This window comes from Monodon monoceros, unplaced genomic scaffold (assembly GCF_005190385.1).
Source record: "Monodon monoceros isolate NGI ecotype Baffin Bay Population unplaced genomic scaffold, NGI_Narwhal_1 Super_Scaffold_18, whole genome shotgun sequence".
Taxonomy (NCBI): domain Eukaryota; kingdom Metazoa; phylum Chordata; class Mammalia; order Artiodactyla; family Monodontidae; genus Monodon; species Monodon monoceros.
Genome location: NW_021703774.1, coordinates 24,430,889 through 24,451,689, shown reverse-complemented (window position 1 = coordinate 24,451,689; position 20,801 = coordinate 24,430,889). Strand labels below are relative to the sequence as shown.

General features: G+C 37.7%; 1 protein-coding gene across 3 annotated transcripts; it reads right to left on the bottom strand.

Annotated features, from left to right (window-relative positions):
* Positions 1 to 4,657: 4,657 nt before the first annotated feature.
* TFB2M (transcription factor B2, mitochondrial) lies at positions 4,658 to 20,792 on the bottom strand. 3 transcript variants are annotated; one of them, XM_029227128.1, is made up of 9 exons: positions 20,643 to 20,775; positions 20,327 to 20,439; positions 19,543 to 19,631; positions 15,997 to 16,150; positions 15,516 to 15,664; positions 13,107 to 13,196; positions 10,377 to 10,439; positions 7,094 to 7,245; positions 4,701 to 5,404 (listed from the first exon to the last, which is right to left on the bottom strand). In XM_029227128.1, exons 1-9 carry the CDS (start codon positions 20,696 to 20,698, stop codon positions 5,227 to 5,229), a joined length of 1,044 nt encoding a protein of 347 aa, XP_029082961.1. In that variant the 5' UTR covers positions 20,699 to 20,775; the 3' UTR covers positions 4,701 to 5,226. The 3 variants fall into 3 exon arrangements, with proteins under 3 accessions (XP_029082959.1, XP_029082961.1, XP_029082960.1); XM_029227126.1 differs by having other exon boundaries at positions 4,658 to 5,404; positions 20,327 to 20,792; XM_029227127.1 differs by lacking the exon at positions 10,377 to 10,439 and having other exon boundaries at positions 20,327 to 20,776.
* Positions 20,793 to 20,801: the final 9 nt, after the last annotated feature.

Below are 20,801 nucleotides of genomic sequence, written 5' to 3'. Positions count from 1 at the left end.
TAAATCACAAACATCAGATTCCAGATTTTCTATACAAAGACCACTCAGAAATTAAAGATGGCTGACTCATACTATTCTTTAAAGTTGCCTAGGAGGGGGCTTCCCTAGTGGCACAGTGGTTAAGAATCCACCTGCCAATGCAGATGACATGGGTTCAAGCCCTGGTCTGGGAAGATCCCACATGCAGAGGAGCAACTAAGCCTATGCGCCACAACTACTGAGCCTGCGCTCTAGAGCCTGCGAGCCACAGCTACTGAAGCCTGCACACCTAGAGCCCATGCTCTGCAACAAGAGAAGCCACCGCAATGAGAAGTCCACGCACCACAGTGAAGAGTAGCCCCCGCTCACCGCAACTAGAGAAAGCCCGCGCACAGCAACAAAGACCCAACGCAGCCAAAAAAACCCAAAAATAAATAAATAAAATAAATTTTAAAAAATGCTGGTATATATATATTTTTAAAAAAAAGTTACCTAGGAGGGACCACATTATGGTTTAGACATTTTATAGAAACAGAAGTCAAGAATCCCTAGGCACTCATTCCTATCCTGCACTCAACAAATTCTTGTGGAACTTTCTTTTGTATGAAAACAGTAAAAGAAAAAGTTTATTTTAAAGAGGACTGGAGGATGTTATGAGAGTTTCATGATATGTAGTAGAGATTTCTATACCATAAATAATGAGGAAATCCTGGAGCTGACCTTTTTTCTCAAAGTTTTGGAGAAATCTTCTTTAGAGAAGATTTAATGTTTCCAATAAAAATCCTTACTAACGTGCTTTACAATTAGCTTTCACCAGGAATCTAAGTTGAAATTTAAAAATATACTCACTTGTTCCATTACTTTCATATCCTCACTTTAAATGAGCAGATAAAAACCAAGAAGAGCATAGAATGTTGTGCCTTATTCCCCATAAACCCAAACTGAAAGTTTAACACACTATTTTATTAGCAAGAGGTAAATTAAGTAGTATAGTTTTTTTTTTTCTTTTGGCTGTGCAGCAAGGCATGTGGGATCTTAGTTCCCTGACCAGGGATCAGGATCGTACACGTGCCCACTGTGGTGGAAGCGCAGAGTCTTAACCACTGGACCACCAGGGAAGTCCCTTATAAACGTTTAATACAGAATTACCCAGCAGTTTTAATAAACTGAATGAACATTTAACCAAGAATTACTGGATTATTTTTTAAGTCTATTACATATCTCATCAGGTAACTAGAATTCCTCTTTCAAGCTTTAGAATGGTGCAAATAATATACTCACAGGTCATGGAATTAAAGAAACCCTTCCTTTTATACTAATCCAAAGGTCCGCACTTGTGGCTTGGAGATCACCAGCCACAGTCATCACTTTAGGAGCATGCTAATTTTTAGTAGTTAAACTCAGAAGAGTCCCTGTATTAATGTAGAAATGGGATGTTATTGATGAGTGTTATTAAGATAGTATTTATATTAGGACTCTGGATTAAAAGTGATAGAATTCCATCCCGAACTAGTTTAAACAAAAAAAGGAAATTGGTTGGCTTCGGGCATTTTCTTGGCTTTGGACACGTGTATGGCTTCGGGTATGGCTGGAGTCAGGGGTTCAAATGTTATCAGAATGTTGTCACCCTATTTCCATGCTTTCTCTATGTTGAGTTCATTCTCTAGAAGATTTTCCTTATGTGGTGGGCAAAGGAGAAATTTTCTTCCCTATAGGAGATACACTTTGGACAACACATTGTCAGATAATTACATAGGGTATTACAGAGAAGAAGCCCACATAGTTAACTCCTTCTGTTTTGCATGTGCAAAATCAAGACACAGATAAGTAACCTGCTGAATGCCATTCTACAATTTAGTGATACAAGAACAAATGGTAATACTCCACAGTAACAAAGAACATTTTTTTTACCCTACTAATGTAGAGCATGCATATTTTGGTCCCAATCACTTTCTGAATTTATGCTGACTGCATTCTTATTTATTCTAGAGAAAAACATCTATTTTTTTTTCTTTATAACTTTATTCATTTTATTTATTTTTGGCTGCGTTGGGTCTTCACTGCTGCACGGACTTTCTCCAGTTGCGATGGGCGGGGGCCACCCCTCCATTGTGGGGTGCAGGCTTCTCATTGCGGTGGCCCCTCTTGTGGAGCACGGGCCCCAGGCGCGCAGGCCTTAGTAGTTGTGGCACATGGGCTTCAGTAGTTGGGGTGCGTGGGCTCTAAAGCAGAGCGCAGGCTCAGTAGTTGTGGCGCGTGGGCCCAGCTGCTCCATGGCACGTGGGATCCTCCTGGACCAGGGCTTGAATCCGTGTCCCCTGCATTGGCAGGCAGACTCCCAATGACTGCGCCACCAGGGAAGCCCCCAAACATCTATTTTCTTATCAATATTTCTTACCTACCAATATTCCAAAAACGGACACACAAAAACTTCCTAAATACCACTGAAAGGATCTCCTGTTGTAATAACTCAAGTTCTTAGCTCTCCTAGCAATCTTTGAACCAACATGATCTTACCTGCACACTCTGGAGCCTGTGTGCCGCAACTAAAGAACCTGTGAACCACAACAAAAGATCCCCACACGCTGCAACAAAGATCTCATGTGCTGCAACAAAGATCCTGCGTGCCACAACTAAGAACCAACGCAGCCAAATAAATAAATGTGTTTTTAAAATGAGTTGAGGACTTCCCTGGTGGCACAGCGGTTGAGAATCCGCCTGCCAGTGCAGGGGACGGGTTCGATCCCTGGTGCAGGAAGATCACTGCAATGAGAAGCCTGCACACAACGGAGGGGTGGCCTCTGCCTGCCGCAACTGGAGATAGCCCGTGCATCAGTGAAGACCCAACGCAGGCTCAGTAGTTGCAGCATGAAGGCTTAGTTGCCCCGCGGCATGTGGGATCTTGGTCCCCCAACCAGGGATCAAACCCACATCCCCTGCATTGGAAGGCAGATTCTTAAGCACTGGACCACCAGGGAAGTCCCCATACTCGACCCTTTATCTAGGCTAAGAGCAAAATGTGCTTCTCTTGTACTTTGATCCCATTCCTTTTCTTATGAACATCAGTTAATCCTTCTGAGCTATATTTAATATGTCTTTCTCAGCTGACTTCATTTTTGTAACCTAGTAACATGTTTAAATGTCTCATCTTAAAAAAAATAAACTAAGAAATACAGGAACCCATCTCCCAACTCTGAATTCTCTTTTTTCTTGCCTTACACAGCCAAGGTTATTACAAATCATACACTCCCACCATCAGGGTTCTGCCTACACCCCCTATTTGAAAGTGGCCTGACCTACTGATTGCTAATGATATTGGCTGTAAACTTTTAGTTAACTTAATTGGCCTTTCCAGAGGCTTCAGTTCCTATTGACGCCTCTGGGTTTTTACTGTGTAACAAGGCTACCTTTAATTCGAAATTCTTGGGGCACCTGACTGCTACCATGAGCAACTACCCCCACATATTAAGCTTCATTAATTACTCATATCTTTCAGTGAATAGACAACTGTAAATTCCTTTTTTTTAAACTCTAGTTTTTTGAATGCAGAATGAAGAGCACAGAGGTCTCTGGCTACCTATATATGAGGGAGTGGGGGAAGATAATGCATTACACCAACACTTATAACTACCACTGTCAGCTTCTACACTAAGCCCTTTTTCGTAAATGATTTACTCCTGACAAGAACCCTAATATATGCCACTATTACCCATTAGGAAACCAAGGCCTTAGAAGAAACTATGGTGAAATAAATGTTTTAGAAAGTTAATATAGCAGTAATAAACAAGATGTATTGGAAGATGAGAGAGAGGTAGTTAAGAAGTCCCAGGAGAAATTTAGACCTAAGGCATAGGATTGAGAAGACAGAATGACATTATAAAGATTAGGCAGATTATGTAATGGCAGGATAGGAATTACAAGAGAAAAAAGGATTTAGGGCTTCCCTGGTGGTGCAGTGGTTAAGAATCCGCCTTCCAATGCAGGGGATGTGGGTTTGATCCCTGGTCGGGGAACCAAGATCCTACATGCCGCGGGGCAACTAAGCCTTCACGCCGCAACTACTGAGCCTGCGCTCTAGAGCCCGCGAGCCACAACTACTGAAGTTCACGGGCCTGGAGCCCGTGCTCCGCAACAAGAGAAGCCACTGCAGTGAGAAGCCAGCAGGCCGGAACAAAGAGCAGCCCCCGCTTGATGCAACTAGAGAAAGCCCGCGCGCAGCATCAAAGACCCAACACAGCCAAAAAAAATTAAAAAACAAACAAGGATTCAGAATTTCTAGCTGGACTGAACTGTGAACCAAGGACAACAGTAGGGACGTTGGGAAGAACTGGTTTGGCTAAGTGTTATTAAAAACACACGCCTTACAAAGAGTTACTAATAATATGCCTTAGGTATTATGAAGTGTTATAACAGCAAAGAAATCTAACAGAGGAGATTAGATGTCTCAGGTAAAATCTAGTAGCTTCTTCAAAGAGCTAAGAAAATAAATATTCTTAATTCCATTTAGGTTCATGTAAAGGTCTAACTTCAGATGAACTTTCTTGATGGAATGAAAATGCATGAGAGTTTTGAATAACAGACTGAATTACTCACTGAAAGTACATTGACTATAAGTGACGGAATTTAAAGTGAATAAGTTAGGGTCAATTTTATGTTTGAACAGATAGGCACAAAATCTTATTACTTAAAATATTTTAATTTCTAAAAAAATTTAAACCATATTAAAATTTAAATAATTTCATTGTACAGTACTTGATAATACATTTCAACAAACTGAAAAGTAAAAAAACCCACTAAATCAGTTTACTTTCCAAGTTTAATTACGTACAAACTCTTCTGCTCCCCCAGGAGGATATAAAAATCGACAGTGAAAATGGAATATTTAAGTATAACGTAAGATATTTGGCCAAAAGAATTTCTAAAACTAAATTTCATCTGCTAATACCCTATAACTACCAGTATGCTTATAGTAGATAGGAATTTAAAACAAAACAAATCCAATTTGATCAAATCCACAATTAACTGAAGTTTTCCTTTTATTCAGTTTGAATAAAATAGCAGCCATTATTTTATCCAATACAGTAATGGTATCAATGGCACAAGAATTGATCTGCCTAGCTGTGCAAAACAAGAACAGTTATCTTCTGTTGAAAGGATGTGAGTTTTTCAAACTCAGTTCTTTTTCATTTGTGCCATAATTTCCAAATAAATAAACAGCTCCAGTTAATGTCTTATCAGTCCACTTCTCTATATGATTACATCTTCCATGAAGTCATCATATAGCCACTTATAGTTATCATCTTTGGAACACTCTATGGTTTCAAAAAGGTGCTGAAAGTCTTCAGGGTACATATCTATTACTTTCACATCTTTATTTTTTTTAATTTGCTTCAATATATGCATTGCATCAATTGGACTCAATGAACTGCAAAATAAATACAAAGTAAATGTGCTTAATTCTTTATCATAACAACTGTCAGTTAATATTGATAGAGGCGGCTTCTAAGCCCAATTTAAAATACCTAACTTATTATATATAATTAATCTTATTCAGTTTAACAGCCTGCCTATTATATATAGCTTTAACTATGTCTATTCCTAAAGTTCCATGGCTTGCGTGTAATGAAAAGAGCTGATTTAGGCTTTAACATGTTCTCATCAGTTCTTAGGCAAATTCTAGTTTAACATTGCCCTTAAAAATTCTTCTGCCTGGGCTTCCCTGGTGGCGCAGCGGTTGGGAGTCTGCCTGCCGATGCAGGGGACACGGGTTTGTGCCCCGGTCCAGGAAGATCCTACATGCTGCAGAGTGGCTGGGCCCGTGAGCCATGGCCGCTGAGCCTGTGCGTCCAGAGCCTGTGCTTCACAACGGGAGAGGCCACAACAGTGAGAGGCCCGCGTACCGCAAAAAAAAAAAAAAAAAAAAAAATTCTTCTGTCTACCTTTCATCTTTTAATTCTCTGTGCAAAAATAATCTTAACTCTATTTAGGTTCATGTAAAAGTTTAATAAGTAAACATTTAGGTTCATGTAAAAGTTTAATAAACAGCAGGAACTACTGTTTGTTTTCAGAAGAGGAAATAATTTTCACATTTTTATGTAACAATTACTGTGAATAAATTATAAAGCAGAAAACTGCCTTATTCTATTAGCCTAGCAAGAAACGACCAGTGAGCCTCTGACAATAACAAGTAAACAACTATACTAAAATATTTTGGTGGAAAATATTTCCAATACTTTTTGACTGTGAATGGAATCTTGGTCACAGCTGTAAACATCCTTTCAATCCACAGGCTCTCCAAGGCAATTCTTAACATTTTAAACCACAGTTTATCATATGTGTATTCCTTAATTTCCTACACTCCTGATATTTTCATGCAAAATAGCCACTATCACAAGGTGACAAGATGAGAAACATGACTTTTACGGGTCTACTGCCACTTTTAACATTTATTTTTACATAAATATTGTTCAGTCAGCAGCTCATTCAGAGTTATACATTAAATGATGATCAAATTAATTAAAATGATTATTTATTTTGCCCATCCTCTGACAGTACTCTGAATGACTATGGGCTGAAGAGTACATGGTAAAATGCATAACTTCCAGAACTGTACACATCAGCCCTACGTAAAAATTATACAGATACAAAGCAGGCAGTAACAGTATAATTTTTATAAGGCTTTAGGTAGAAACATAGAATCTGATCCAGAGCAGGACTAGGGTGGTATAATGATCTGTGCCTACTTTGCCTAGGAAACAGAACCACTAACGACAAGAGGTGGATGGTGGGTATGCTACCACTAATGCCAGGGCAAGCAGCCAGTTCTTCATGTAGTTAAATTAATCCTGACAAAGATAAAACAAATTGTAGGCATCCCTGGTTGTTTTTACAAAGAAGGGAAAAAAAATTAAGCTCAGGAGATTATGTGGAAAATATATTTTCCTCAAAATGTGTACCGGCGAGAATGAAGTATTTTGTACAAATAGATGAGTGAAAACATGGTACCTCACTGTTAATGAAGATATAAAAAATATAAAAAACAAAGCTCTAACATGAAAGTACAATTCGTACATAAGTTGCTACTTTTATATTTGCTTTTATTTTTCTTACTTACTGTAAATGGTCTATTAGCTTGGCATTGCGTTTCATAAAACACTGCCTTAACATGTGAAAAAACACATCATAGTTAAAAGGTGTTAAGCTTCCTGTAAATAAATTCCTATGAGGAGTCAGTTGAATAAAACACAGGTTTTGTTCTAATGATTCCTGCAGAGAAAAGAAAATAAAATGTGTTAGTCATAAAATATTGCCAGTTGAAGACATTGTTCACTTACGCATTCAAGCTACCTTTTTGAAGAGGCAATCACAATACACCCTGTGTGTCCCTATAGGTTATTTTTGGATGTGACAAGAATGCAAGGCCCCAACTGCTCTTAACCTGGACCATTCCTCAGGGTTGTTTGCAGTGAGTCACCTTGGGGGATGAGATAATGTCTCTCTATAGACTGACATTAATGTTTGCTAAAGAGAGGTGGATTCCCCCAGCTCTGTGTTCCTCAGCTGCAGTGCAAACCCACTGCATGCACACCACACAACTACGCAATATCATATTATTCCACAGGACACAGGAGTCTGTGTCTTTGCCCAGCACCCAGGAAACAGTAACAGCTTATTAACTTATAAGCAAGGAAAAATGAAATCCTAAACGTGACACTAGCATATGCTGAGTTTCTTCTGTATTTGAGGCATTAACACCAGATCCTAAGCATAAAAAAAATTATTGCCGGGCTTCCCTGGTGGCGCAGTGGTTGAGAGTCCGCCTGCCAATGCAGGGGACACGGGTTCGTGCCCCGGTCCGGGAAGATCCCACATGCCGCGGAGCGGCTAGGCCCGCGAGCCATGGCCGCTGAGCCTGCACGTCCGAAGTCTGTGCTCCACAACAGGTGAGGCCACAGCAGTGAGAGGCCCGCGTACCGCAAAAAAAAAAATATTGCCTTATAATTTTTAATTGGATTTTTAAAAAATATAGGGTTAGCAAACTATGGTACATGGCCTGCCTGTTTCTGTATAATATGGAGCTCAGAACAGTTTTTACATTTATAAAGGATTCTTAAAAAAACAAACAACAACAAACCCACAAAGAATATGGGACCTGCAAAGCATAAAATATTTACTCTCTGGCCCTTTACACAAAAAGTTTGCCAACCTGCTTTAGTATATAGTATTATACAGGTTAAAATAAAAACTGTATGTGACTTGATGTAACATTAAGATGTTTTTTCCTCTAAAATTATTCCTCAGAACAGAGGGAGCCTTATGTTTGAGTTCTTAGGACATCTCACGTATTAGCTAGTAACCCCTTATTTACTTTATAATAAATACCTATGTATATACATATTTAAACATAAATACTGTTTGTGGAAGACATGTTGGCCAAAAAAAATTTCATTCAATTCTGGTTTCTAGTTTTGAATTCCTGTAGCTGAAGAAATTAGTAAAAAAGGAAGGCAATAAAATTTTAACATATTTAGCAATTATCAATTAGGGAGGGGAATAACCTCACAATTGATAGCATTATATGTTGTTAACAAGTCTTCTGCAGGTGACTTTATTTTTTATTTATTTTTTAAAATATATTTATTTACAGTAGTTGTGGCTCACGGGCTCTGGAGTGCAGGCTCAGTAGTTGTGGCGCACAGGCTTAGTTGCTCTGCAGCATGTGGGATCTTCCTGAACCAGGGCTCGAACCCCTGTCCCCTGAACTGGCAGGCGGATTCTTATCCACTGTGCCACCAGGGAAGTCCCTTGAAGGTGACTTTAAACAGCATCTTGTAAATAGATTTGGAGTTACAGATATAGGTTTACTTGATAAGTAGGGAAAAAACAACTTTCCTGATGTTCAACAAATGGTTATATGTAGCTTAGGAAAAAAGTTCCAGTGACAGCACAAAAACATGGCTTCAAAAAAGTATAAACCTCAAACCACTTGGATGGAAATGAAGATCATGTGCTTTAAAAAACTGTTAAATATCTAAAAGCGCTTCTGTAACAATTATGAACACACTGACATCAGACGTGAAATATCTGAATAAAATTTTCTCTTAAAACATAACATTTGGTTATTTCATTTTCATCCCTAAAAGTTTATGCATTTATGTCGGCCAAAAAAGTGTTTTGGCTTTTGACACTGTCATTGAGAAAATGGGAAAGTGTCCTATATGCAGGTTTATTAATTTCAGGGTCATTTGGATAAATTCCTACTGGTATCAAGCCAAAATGTATTACCCCTATTCTGTTTTGTGAGGCTACATAAATTATGTTTATGGATAGTGAAACAGAACTAAAATCACAATGATCACTGATTATTCTAAAATCAGAATATTTCTAAATTGATAGTTTTCCTTTTTTCCTTTAGCGGCAAGAGCGAGAAAAAAACCAAAGTAGTAAGCAATGGGAAAGTCAGACTGAACTAATACGCTGAGATTAGGGAATCATTTGCATTTAATCCTGAAGTGGAACTTCTGAATTGAGTCCGAAAATTGTTTTTAAAACTTCAGCTACTTTATTACAACTTCACTATAAGTAGCCCTATATAATCTAAATGGAGGATCACTCTATAACATAATCACTTTGGTTCTTTACGAAGGGAAAAAATAAACAAAAATTAAAGCCCAACCCCTAGGGTAAGAAACAAGATGTACCTGTTAGTGAAATAAACCATTATAAGTAGTAATATTACATATATGATTTATTAATAAGGTATAAAATCTTGTTTTCAGTTTATCAAATTAGATGAATAAACATTTTAATATTTATGTGTTTTCCAAATTTGAGAGGTATCTTCATTTCAAAAGTTAAAAATAGAAGTCAGGGCCTTCCCTGGTGGTGCAGTGGTTAAGAATCCACCTGCCAATACAGGGAACATGGGTTTGAGCTCTGGTCCAGGAAGATCCCACAAGCCGCAACTAAGCCCATGCACCACAACTGCTGAAGCCCGTGCACCTAGAGCCTGTGCTCCGCAACAAGAGAAGCCACTGCAATGCGCAGCCCGCGCACGGCAACAAAGAGTAGCCCCCACTCACCACTACTAGAGAAAGCCCGCATGCAGCAATGAAGACCCAACGCAGCCAAAAATAAATAAATAAATTTATATATTAAAAAAAAGTCAGAATCTGTGTTTAAGCCTATTACTATGCTAGCATTCATTATATAAACAGCTGAAAAATATAACTCCCTTCCAAAATAATTTGAATATATTAAAATCAATAAGATATGCTTAAAATTTTTTCTAGATATTCTAAAATTAAAAATTTAAATACAAAATACCAGATAATGTAAAAGAAAACAAAGACTGTTACATTAGAGGAAAAAAGGGAAAGGTATTCATTCGTTCTTACCCTATGCTTTTGCTTTGCCAGCTGCCCATTTGCGGTATATGTGTCAAATGATAAGCAAGACTCCTTGAGTGAAGATAAACAAAAAGAAAACACTTCTTTCAGTTCTCTTTGTGCAAAGTGCCCCACATTATTACTGACTTTAAAATTGTCTTGCCTAAACAACGTAATGAATTAAAGCCAAGTCTCCAGTCTAACTGAATGTAAGAAAAACATGTGACAGTTAAATCATATACATTTCTCTTCTCTCTCATTTTTTTCGGATAAAGAAAAGGGGAGTCAAAGGTCTAGCCAAATACTGGTAACTCTATTACTTGCTTAGATAAAAGAGAGTTGCCCTTAATATAATTATGCAAGTACATTCTAAAGTTATTTTTAATAGCCAGCATATTACAGTCACAATCAGTTTAGGGTCTATCAGATCAATTATGGGGATGTTTTTGCCCTACCTTAGTGGAAAAACCACTGATATGAATATGCTGGGACATGTAAGAAGATAGACAAAGAAACTTATGTCAGTTTTTAAAAGGATCATTACTTTCTTGTATCTAACTTTTGTACATACAATTTTGTATGTGAAGCAATTTTAAAAGATGACCCAACTGAAAAATTATTGTGTGTGTGTGTAGAAATACATATACACACATTAAATTCCAAAATAACAGCATTTGACACAGACTTAAAAGACTAAAACTTATAATATTGGATGTAAGGTCAGAAACGATAATTTATTACTAATTGCAGTGGCAACTGGCGTAGAATGAAAAATGCAATTGTTGCTCATCTGTGAAACTCCCAGCAGCTCCAGGAATGTCACTAAGTGGAGGAAGGCAAAGCAGCAGCAGCAGCGGGCACTGCAGCTTCCCCCCACACTTGGTCTATCCACAGCAGTTTAGGGCACTGCAGTGGGCACAGAGAAGACCTCACTCCCATCTACCAAACCCACAGGAGAGGAAGACCTGCAAGACCTTGGGAATTGGATTCAACAACGGACCATCCATTAGTAGATATATAATGGACAAATGTTAAAAATGCTGGGTCTAGAAAGACCTCTCCTTTCTGGAGGTTAATAAATGGCAAAACTCAACATAGGGCTTTTGAAAACAAATACTGCAGAAAAAGAAAACTATCCTGAAAGCTGAAGTCCTCAGAGGGCCTTCTATCAAGAAACTAGCCAAAAGCCAGGAAGAGAGAAGAGCTGAGATGAAAAGCCAACAGAATGAGAGGAGATCAGTGGGGTTAAGGAAAGATTTTAGGGAAACCAAGAACTACAGTACCAAGATTACAATATGTAGTATAGGCAGAAAGCAGGGTCAGTGCCATGAAGGCTAAATGTGAAAAAGATTTCTGGGAATACAGAAAAAGGATGAGAGTATGACGGATACGAAAGACAAGGAACAGAGAGAGCCAACCTAAGAACCTGATACATTCTGGAGGAAAAAAACCAGAATCGGAACAAAAGCTATAATCAAATGAGATAACATTCTAACAACTAAGTATGCACTGAAGATCTTAATTTGTTCCTGGACAAAAGCAATGAAGAGACTACATAGAGGAAACACTCTTTTAAAATTAAACCAATATATCCTTGGAAGAACAAGGGCTCATAAAATATACAAACATAGGGCTTCCCTGGTGGTGCAGTGGTTGAGAGTCCGCCTGCCGATGCAGGGGACACGGGTTTGTGCCCTGGTCCGGGAAGTTCCCACATGCCGCGGAGCGGCTGGGCCTGTGAGCCATGGCTGCTAAGCCTGCGCGTCCGGAGCCTGTGCTCCGCAACGGGAGAGGCCACAACAGTGAGAGGCCCGCGTACCGCAAAAAACACAAAAAACAAAAAACAAACATATTCCTTATAAAAACAATTTGAAATATACTCTAGTCTACTAAAATAAAAAAAAGAGAAGGGGTAAATTATGGTATGAAAGAAATGGTATTTATTGTTTTTTTCTTATGCTTTTAGGCCTCTATTAAAAATGGCAGCCACACACACACAAACACACACACACACACACACACACACAAAATGGTAGATACTAGTCTCATGTGGCTACTGAACATGTGAAACGTGTCCAGTCTGAATTGGTTGTAAGTGTAAAATATACAATGGATTTTTAGTACACACAAAAGAATGTAAATTATGTAATAACTAATTTAAAAATATTACACTGAAATAATGTTTTGAATTGAAAAGATTCAATAAAACATAATATTAAAATTAATTTCACCTGTTTCTTTTTTACTTTTCGTAAACTGGCGACTAAAAAAATGTAAAACTACATTTGTGGCTTGCATTGTCTTCCTATTAGACAACTCTGATCTTGCCTAAGGAAATAAACTAAAAAGGGGAATGCTCTATAATGAGGTATTATATAGTCATTAAAAACTTAATTTATAAAAACTTATTATATAGTCTTAAAAACTTAAGAAAAAACAGGAAAAATAAAAGACTAAAATTATGCCACAAACATCAATAGTGACCTCTGGGTGGTAGCACTGTAGTGATCATTTTTTAAATTCTTTTCTTTCTTTAACATGTCTCACATTTTTACACTGAGAATATATTAGTTTTACAATGAGAGAAGTATATAAATATTTGTGACAGAAAAACATCAGTATAGTGCTCTATTATCTTAAACACTTGGGAAAAACAATAAAATTAATCTGGTCACAGAAATACAGCCTCTTTGAAAAACCATGAAGTTCTTTGTTGAAATTTAGAAGGATTTTACTCACTGTATGCAGGAGCTTAATCCCACAAGCTATTTGACAGAGCACACTTAATGCTTGATACAAGCCTGGATTTTGGGGATTTGCCATTATTTTCTAGTAAAAGGAAAACAGAAGTTACATGTTATACATAGCTATAGCCAATCAGTCAAAATCATATGTCAGATCTTAATACCTTAATGATATCTAGAAATGAAAGAAAATTAGAATTAAATGCAGAATCTTAACCATTTCAAAGAAAAGAAAGTCTTCTTAAGCTTTCATATTGAAATATATCATCATGTACACTTAAAATATAATGTATTTGAGACTGATTTCCTTTAACCATATCACCTATCAGGGCAAATTCTCATTAAACAAAAAGTGACACAGAAGTGTATAATTACTGTGGTGAAGGGTAAGTGTGATAGAAACGTGCATTAGCTGGGCTATTAAATTTTGAGTCAAGAATTACTTAGGCTGACACTTGAGGATCAGAGGTACCTCACTGAATGAAAGGGCACTACAGAGAGAGAAAACCAAATGTGAAAAGGTCCATGGTAAAAGAAACATTAGAACATTCTACTAGTAGCAAGATGAAACCTGACGAAGCATTTCCTATTTCTCTTCCTTTCATTCCTTCACGTATGCACACAGCCTCAAGGTTCTGAGTCCCCTACTCTCTTCCAGGGACAGTCACTATTCACTTACTATTTGGATCTTGGCAAGCAAATCATCCTTTCATCTCTTGCTTTCATCTCCCACTGCCCCCCATCTTAACCCATAGTTCTCTTATATACAAATAAGCATTTCCAGTTATCTTGGATTATAAGATTAGTAACATGAAGCATTCTGGGCAGCAAAGAAACATAACTCTCAAGGACTTCAGGAAGCCCTTTGATTTCAAAGAATAAAAAGTCTAAAACCCTATGTTCACTACAGCATTATTCACAACAGCCGAGAAAGGTATATAACCTCAGTGTCCACTGGTAGATGAATGAATAAAGAAGATGTATATGTTTTACATATACATATATACACACACATACAACTCAGCCATAAAAATGAATGAAATCTTGCCATTTTTGACAACATGAATAGATCTAGAGAGTAGTATGCTATGTGAAATAAGTCAAAGGAAGATAAATATGATTTCACTTATATGTGGAATCTAAAAAACAAAACAAATGAACAAACATAAAAACAGAAACAGAGTCACAGATAGAGACAACAGAAGGTTGTTAGAAATGAGGGGGTGGGGGAATAAGTGAAACAGATGACAGAGATTATGAGGCACAATCTTCCAGTTACAAAATAAATGAATCAGGGGGATGAAATGTACAGTGTGGGAAATATAGTCAATAATAATATAATATCTTTGTATGATGATAGATGGTAATATATAGACATCTGTCATCATTTTGTAATATATAGACATAACAAATCACCATGTTGTATAGCAGGAACTAACACAATGTTTAGGTCAATTATATTTCAAAAAACAAACTCATAGAAAAAAATCACATTTGTGGTTACCAGAGGCAGGGGTGGAGGGGAGAGGGAACTGAATGAATGTGGTCAAAAGGTACAAACGTCCTGTTTTGTAGTGTACAACTACATAATTAACACCGTGGTATGTTACATATGAAAGTCGTTAAAGAGTAAATCCTAAGAGTTCTCATCACAAGGAGAAATATTTTTAAATTTTGTATCTATACGAGATGATGGATGTTCACCACATTTATGATGGCAATCATTTCATGATGTATGGAAGTCAAAACATTGTGCTATATTACCTTAAACTTATACAGTGCAACATGTCAATTATATCCATTGACGGAAATGGATAAACAAAAGGTGGTGGGGTGGTGTCTAATTATATAATGGAATATTATTCAGCCTTAACAAGGAATGACATTCTGACACATGCTACAACTTGGATGAACCCTAAAGACAGTATGCTAAGTGAAATAAGCCAGACACAAAGTGGAATACTGTATGATTCCATTTACATGAGGTATATAGAATAGTCAAATTCATAGAAACAGAAAATAAAACAGTGGTTACCAGGGGCACAGGGGCGGGGGGGAGATGGGGAATTAACGTTTAATGGGTACAGAGTTTCAGTATGGAATGATAAAAAGTTCTGAGAAGAGATGGATGGTAATAATAGTTGTACCACAATGTGAATGTACTTAATGCCACTGAATTGTACACTTAAAATAGTTAAAATGGTAAACTTTATGTTATATATATTTTATCACACAGAAAACCTTTTAAAAAATAATACCTAAAGAATGCTCTATAAAAATTTAAAAACAACCTTAGTACTCTCAAATGTCATGAGCCCAAATTAAAATCACACAGATTAAGACTACTCTGAGAAAAATCGCAGAACATTTAAAACAAAAAATTAGGTACTTGTTAATAACCTACCCGGCATTCCTTTTCAGTAATAAACAAATTTAGTTCTAGTCGTCCATATTTATATATGGAAGTACAGGAATATAGGTCATGTAAAAGTTTCCAAAGTGCACTTCTCTCATTTTTAGGTGGTAAGATCCCAATTGCTTTTAAAGGGGCACCTGTTAAGAATACAAGCAAAAATATTTAAATAAATTTTTAACACTTTTTTCCTACGACCATATTTTACTGAGTCAAATTAGGTTAACAAACTATATTACTTTAAGGTTATTTCGATCAAAACTAGGCCTTAGCATCTTTCCTTGATCCGGAACTTGGCTTCCACAAAACTGCTGATTGTATCTAGGTGAGGGAAAAGCCATATTCAACTTAAGAGCAACCACCCATAAACTGTGTAATATAAACATTTACACAAATCTCAACAAATCTGGTGTACTGCTAGAGAAAGTTGACAAGTTATAAGGTACTTGCTTTACTGAATGACAAAAATCACCTTTTGACCAAGGCTGTGCTTCTATTCCCAAATACTGAAAAAGCATATCTGAAGTCATAACGGGAGGTGTTAGTATTCCACGACTTCTAGGATCCAGTTTAAAGAAGTCACAGTAGACCACTTCTAGTCTTCCATTCACCTTTTTTCCTAAGGACTAAAGAGAGACAGAGAGAACATGTTTAGAAATTTCAGTGTTAGGCAGACCTTGTAACAATTCCAAGATCTACTTCAAAAAGTAATTCTTATTGCTACCTCAATAAAGAGGCAAAGAAAACATTACTAACATACCCTAAAATGTAACAGTTAATAGAAATGAATTAATGTCTGAGAAGTGAATATAATATTACCAAGAAAAAGCACCCAAAATAGAAACCTTCAACAAATTATTACATATCCTTTTACTTTCTTTACTTTATCTAAATGGTTTCTGTTATTCAGAGCTATGATTCATCTGCTAATCATGGGAAGATGTTTTAACAGAAAATAACAATAAAAATATTAAAGTGAAAGGCAGATAGATTCAAGAGAGCATTTCTTTTTTCCAGAACAGTTTAGTTAGTCCTTCACCAAACGAACTTGGCTCACTGTGTAGGTCACTCTCCATTTTCCTCTTAATTTTTCATTTACTTTTCGTAAAGACAGAGCCAACTATAGAAGGAAAACTCCCTGCACACTAGAAGATGTCCAATATACCTCAATCTTTTTACTGCCCAGATGTGTTCACCTGGCAGTAGCGCTGGAGAACTTAGTAGTGAGAGGAAGTGTTAGCTATAGACCCTACAAACTTAATTCGAAGTTACAAAAAATCAAATAGAAGAGAGCAAGGTTTTGATGTGCACACTGAGGTTCTCATGCACAGAAAATTCTACTGGTATTTATCAAGGTTTTAATGAATTTGCAATTTAAAGTTATGAGTTAAAAAACCTAAGTTTTCTTAACTGTTTGAATTCAACCTATAAGGATGGTTCTATTCCTAAATTTAGTAAATTTTAATGATTACTTTCAAGAGGACCCTTGAAAAAAACTAGTGAAAGGAACAGACTGGAGGTAAAAACCACATATTTTTGGTCATGTGAATTTTGAGATGCCTATTAGGTGATTAAAGTGGAGATGCAGGTAGGAAGTTATAGACCTGAATACTGAAGTCCAGGCTGAAGACATAAATGTGCTGAAATAAGACACAGTTTACCACAAAAGCTGATGTCTCTTCATCTGAACACATACAGATATTTCTGCAGCAATAGTCTTCACAATTCAAATGAGATATATCATGATTTATTATTATTTTGGTTTTTCTTAAGATATTTATCTTTTTTAAAAAATTGAGGTATAGTTGATTACAATATTGTGATGATTCATTATTACAGAACACAGTTGGCAACATGTGTCTCTCTAGCACATCCAGATAGGAAAACAAACTGTTCCTGCTTGAAACATTGTTAATGTGAAGTCCCAGGAATTTTATCAGGGAAATGGAGTAGGGGTGAGAGGGATTTTTTTTAAAATTAATTAATTAATTAATTTTTGGCTGCGTTGGGTCTTCATTGCTACGCGCGGGCTTTCTCTAGTTGCAGCGAGCAGGGGCTACTCTTCGTTGTGGTGCGCGGGCTTCTCATTGCGGTGGCTTCTCTTGTTGCGGAGCATGGGCTCTAGGTACGCGGGCTCAGTAGTTGTGGCTCGCAGGCTCTAGAGTGCGGGCTCAGCCATTGTGGCGCGTGGGCTTAGTTGCTCCACGGCGTAGGGATCTTTCTGAACCAGGAATCGAATGTGTGTCCCCTGCACTGGCAGGTGGTTTCTTATCCACTGCACCACCAAGGAAGTCCATGGGATTTTAAATTTAGATAAAAATCCAGAGTCAAGCATTATTCTTGAAAATAATTTTAGTTCTTAGGAGCAAAATTGTGAGCCTTTGGGTGGCTAGAAGCACTGTCTGCTAAGAGCACCACTTCAAGGCCCTGATTCAGGGCTGCAAAGGTTCTATATAAATGATTACTTCTCTTTTATTCTTGCAAATGTACATGAATTCACACAAAACTTTGAATGGCTTTTCACTTTACAATGAGTGAAAGAACGTGTACTAATGGCTGAGCTCAAGTTAGTGTTGGGGGGGGAGGGGGGAATAGGGAGTTAGACGTTTAAATTTTGTGCTTACATTAACAGCTTCAGAAACATTTTATGACTGATATTCCTGTAAGAAATATTGTGAGGAATTCTCTAGTCCCTAGTCACTCTATTTCATTGATTCAACTGTCTTTAAATAGAGACTACTGTTATTTTGATCTTATAGAAAAGCAACCATTGTGTTACAGGATAACAAACTGTAAACAGAAGGACATTTTAATACCACCTTAATTATTTTGTGAACATGTAGATTAATCTTCAGAAGTACCCTCCGTTTAAAGACCAAGATAAGAGCTATTTTGTTTTTAATTTCCGGGTTGAAATTACAGATGGCTATGTTTACTAAATCACATTTCATGATCTTGAATCTTTGAATAAGTTTATGGGTTCTTTCTCTCTTCATGTTTTTGGAATTCCAGCAGATTTAACATCAATTAAATAAACTGAATTCAAAAACCCTGAATTTTTTCAGTTGTAGAAAAACAACCATCTAATGTGACAGTTATATTTAAAAAAGCAGGATTTTGTATACATTTTCATCATTTTTTGTTGTCATCTTGCACTTTCAGATAAAACTATTTTACATGGTTTCAGGAAGCTGGCACAGAGAAGTATAAGTTTCCTGAATTGAATCAAAAGATTTATAAAGGAGGGAAGAAGAGAAAGAGAACAAAAAAGAGGCTGACAATGATGCAAGGAATTTCCACTTTACTGTTATGTGAACTTGTCAGCTATACATGAAGCCAAATTCACTAAAAAATCCATTTGGATAATGCCTTTACTCCATGCAATTTATTCTGAATACACCAAACTTTTCTTGCCTCTGAAACCCTAAGTTCAGAGTTAACACAGTCCCGTTAACCTAATCTTAGCATTCCAATTAGATTCTAAGCTCACTTATCCCCTTCTAAGAAAGAAGAGGCACAGCATAGCCTGCTAATACGAGGAAACAAGCCTAGAGATACCAGTTATACATTTTGTTCAGTCACCCATCTGTAGCAGAGCTAGAACCAGAAAAAAAGTCTCTGAATCCATCTTTCAGTCATTCAACAATCACTGATACTGTGTTCTAGTCACTGGGGCTAACAAGATACGGCATAGCCCCTAAAAGTGATTGTTTAAAAATAAACTGTGTGGGGCTTCCCTGGTGGCGCAGTGGTTGAGAGTCCGCCTGCCAATGCAGGGGACACGGGTTCGTGCCCCGGTCCGGGAAGTTCCCACGTGCCGCGGAGCGGCTGGGCCCGTGAGCCATGGCCGCTAAGCCTGCGCGTCCGGAGCCTGTGCTCCGCAACGGGAGAAGCCACAGCAGTGAGAGGCCCGCGTACCGCAAAAAAAAAAAAAAAAATGTGTGCTTAATTTTACTTCCCTAAACCACTCAAAGGTAGCTGATTGAACAATAAATTATTTTTAGAAACAAAAATATACCTTCAATTGTGGAATAAAAGTCTCGTCACTTTCAAGGGCAATCACTTTGGCACCACTTTCAAGCAATGCTCGTGTCAGTATTCCAGGACCTAATGTATTAACAGAACGAAAAGTTTGTTTGCAAAAGAAACAACATAATCTTTTTCAATATCAAAGAAATTAGATGTTTTACCTGTATGATATAATTTTAATTCTCACAACATTCCCAAAGTGGATATTACACTCCTGATTTACATATAAGGAAACTGCGGATTAGATACAGTCACTTGACTCCACCATCACAACTGGAATGTGGTGCTGCCTGGCTTTGAATCCATTCCGTCAAAGACTGCAAAACCTGCGCTCTTTACAATGTTTCACTACCTCTCAAGAAAAAACAAACAAACAAACAAAATAGTTGCCTCTAGCTTACCACTTACTCATAGACTCTCTGGATACTTTATCATCAAAGATATTGCCAAACCTAAACAGAACTGACTCCCCATGATAGGAAATGGTGCTTAAAAAAATTATTTTTCAAGAAGTCTATAAATCTTGCGTTCCCGGCATCCTGCTGCGGTCTATAGAAGATGCACGAAAGGGTAAGATAAAAGTTCTTTTGGGAAGATGGTGAAATCTAAGAGCATGTTTTATCAAAATAGTTTGTAAAGTGCAAACTGCTACGGAAATATCTTGTGGAGTGATGATTAACAGAGGCCATATAAGCTGCTTAAAGGAAGAGGCCATGTTTTACACAGTCTGCAAAAGTGAACATCCAAGAAAATGAAGGCCACGAGGGTCTCACCTGGATTGCATTCCAGGAATAGCTGGCAAGATTTTCGTTTTCCCCGTAGGATCCGCACCAAGGTCTCAGCCACTCTAGGGCTGGTTATGTACCGCTTGGTCTCTGAGCGGCATCTGTAAACACGCGAGGACGATTTTCCAAATCCCACACTGGGCATCAGGTGCGGGTAGTAGTCAGACAAGCCACGGCGGTTCACCGCCGGGACGTCCATCAGCCTCACCGCTCCCGACTTCAAAATGCAAAAGCGCCCAGCGCGGGTCAAGGCTGACAGCATCAGCCTCGAGAGAAGTCCCACCCCTGGGACCCACATTCTCACCCTCTAAGGCCTGTCCCAGTGTTACCCAGGGTCGTTACATTCCCGACGAACTCCATACAGGGAAGCCCATGTGCTATATCTCCTTGCCCAGGGTCTAGGCCGGCGGAAGTAAACACGCCAAACTGTGCGTGCGAACGACCTCTCCATCTTGCCTTTGCC

Coding starts and splice junctions, on each gene's coding strand:
- TFB2M (XM_029227126.1), bottom strand. CDS start 20,636: ATGTGGGTCCCAGGGGTGGGACTTCTCTCGAGGCTGATGCTGTCAGCC. Junction 19,632..20,326: donor ATTCCTGGAATGCAATCCAG/GTGAGACCCTCG, acceptor TTAATACATTAG/GTCCTGGAATACTGACACGA. Junction 16,151..19,542: donor CTTTTATTCCACAATTGAAG/GTATATTTTTGT, acceptor GTCTCTCTTTAG/TCCTTAGGAAAAAAGGTGAA.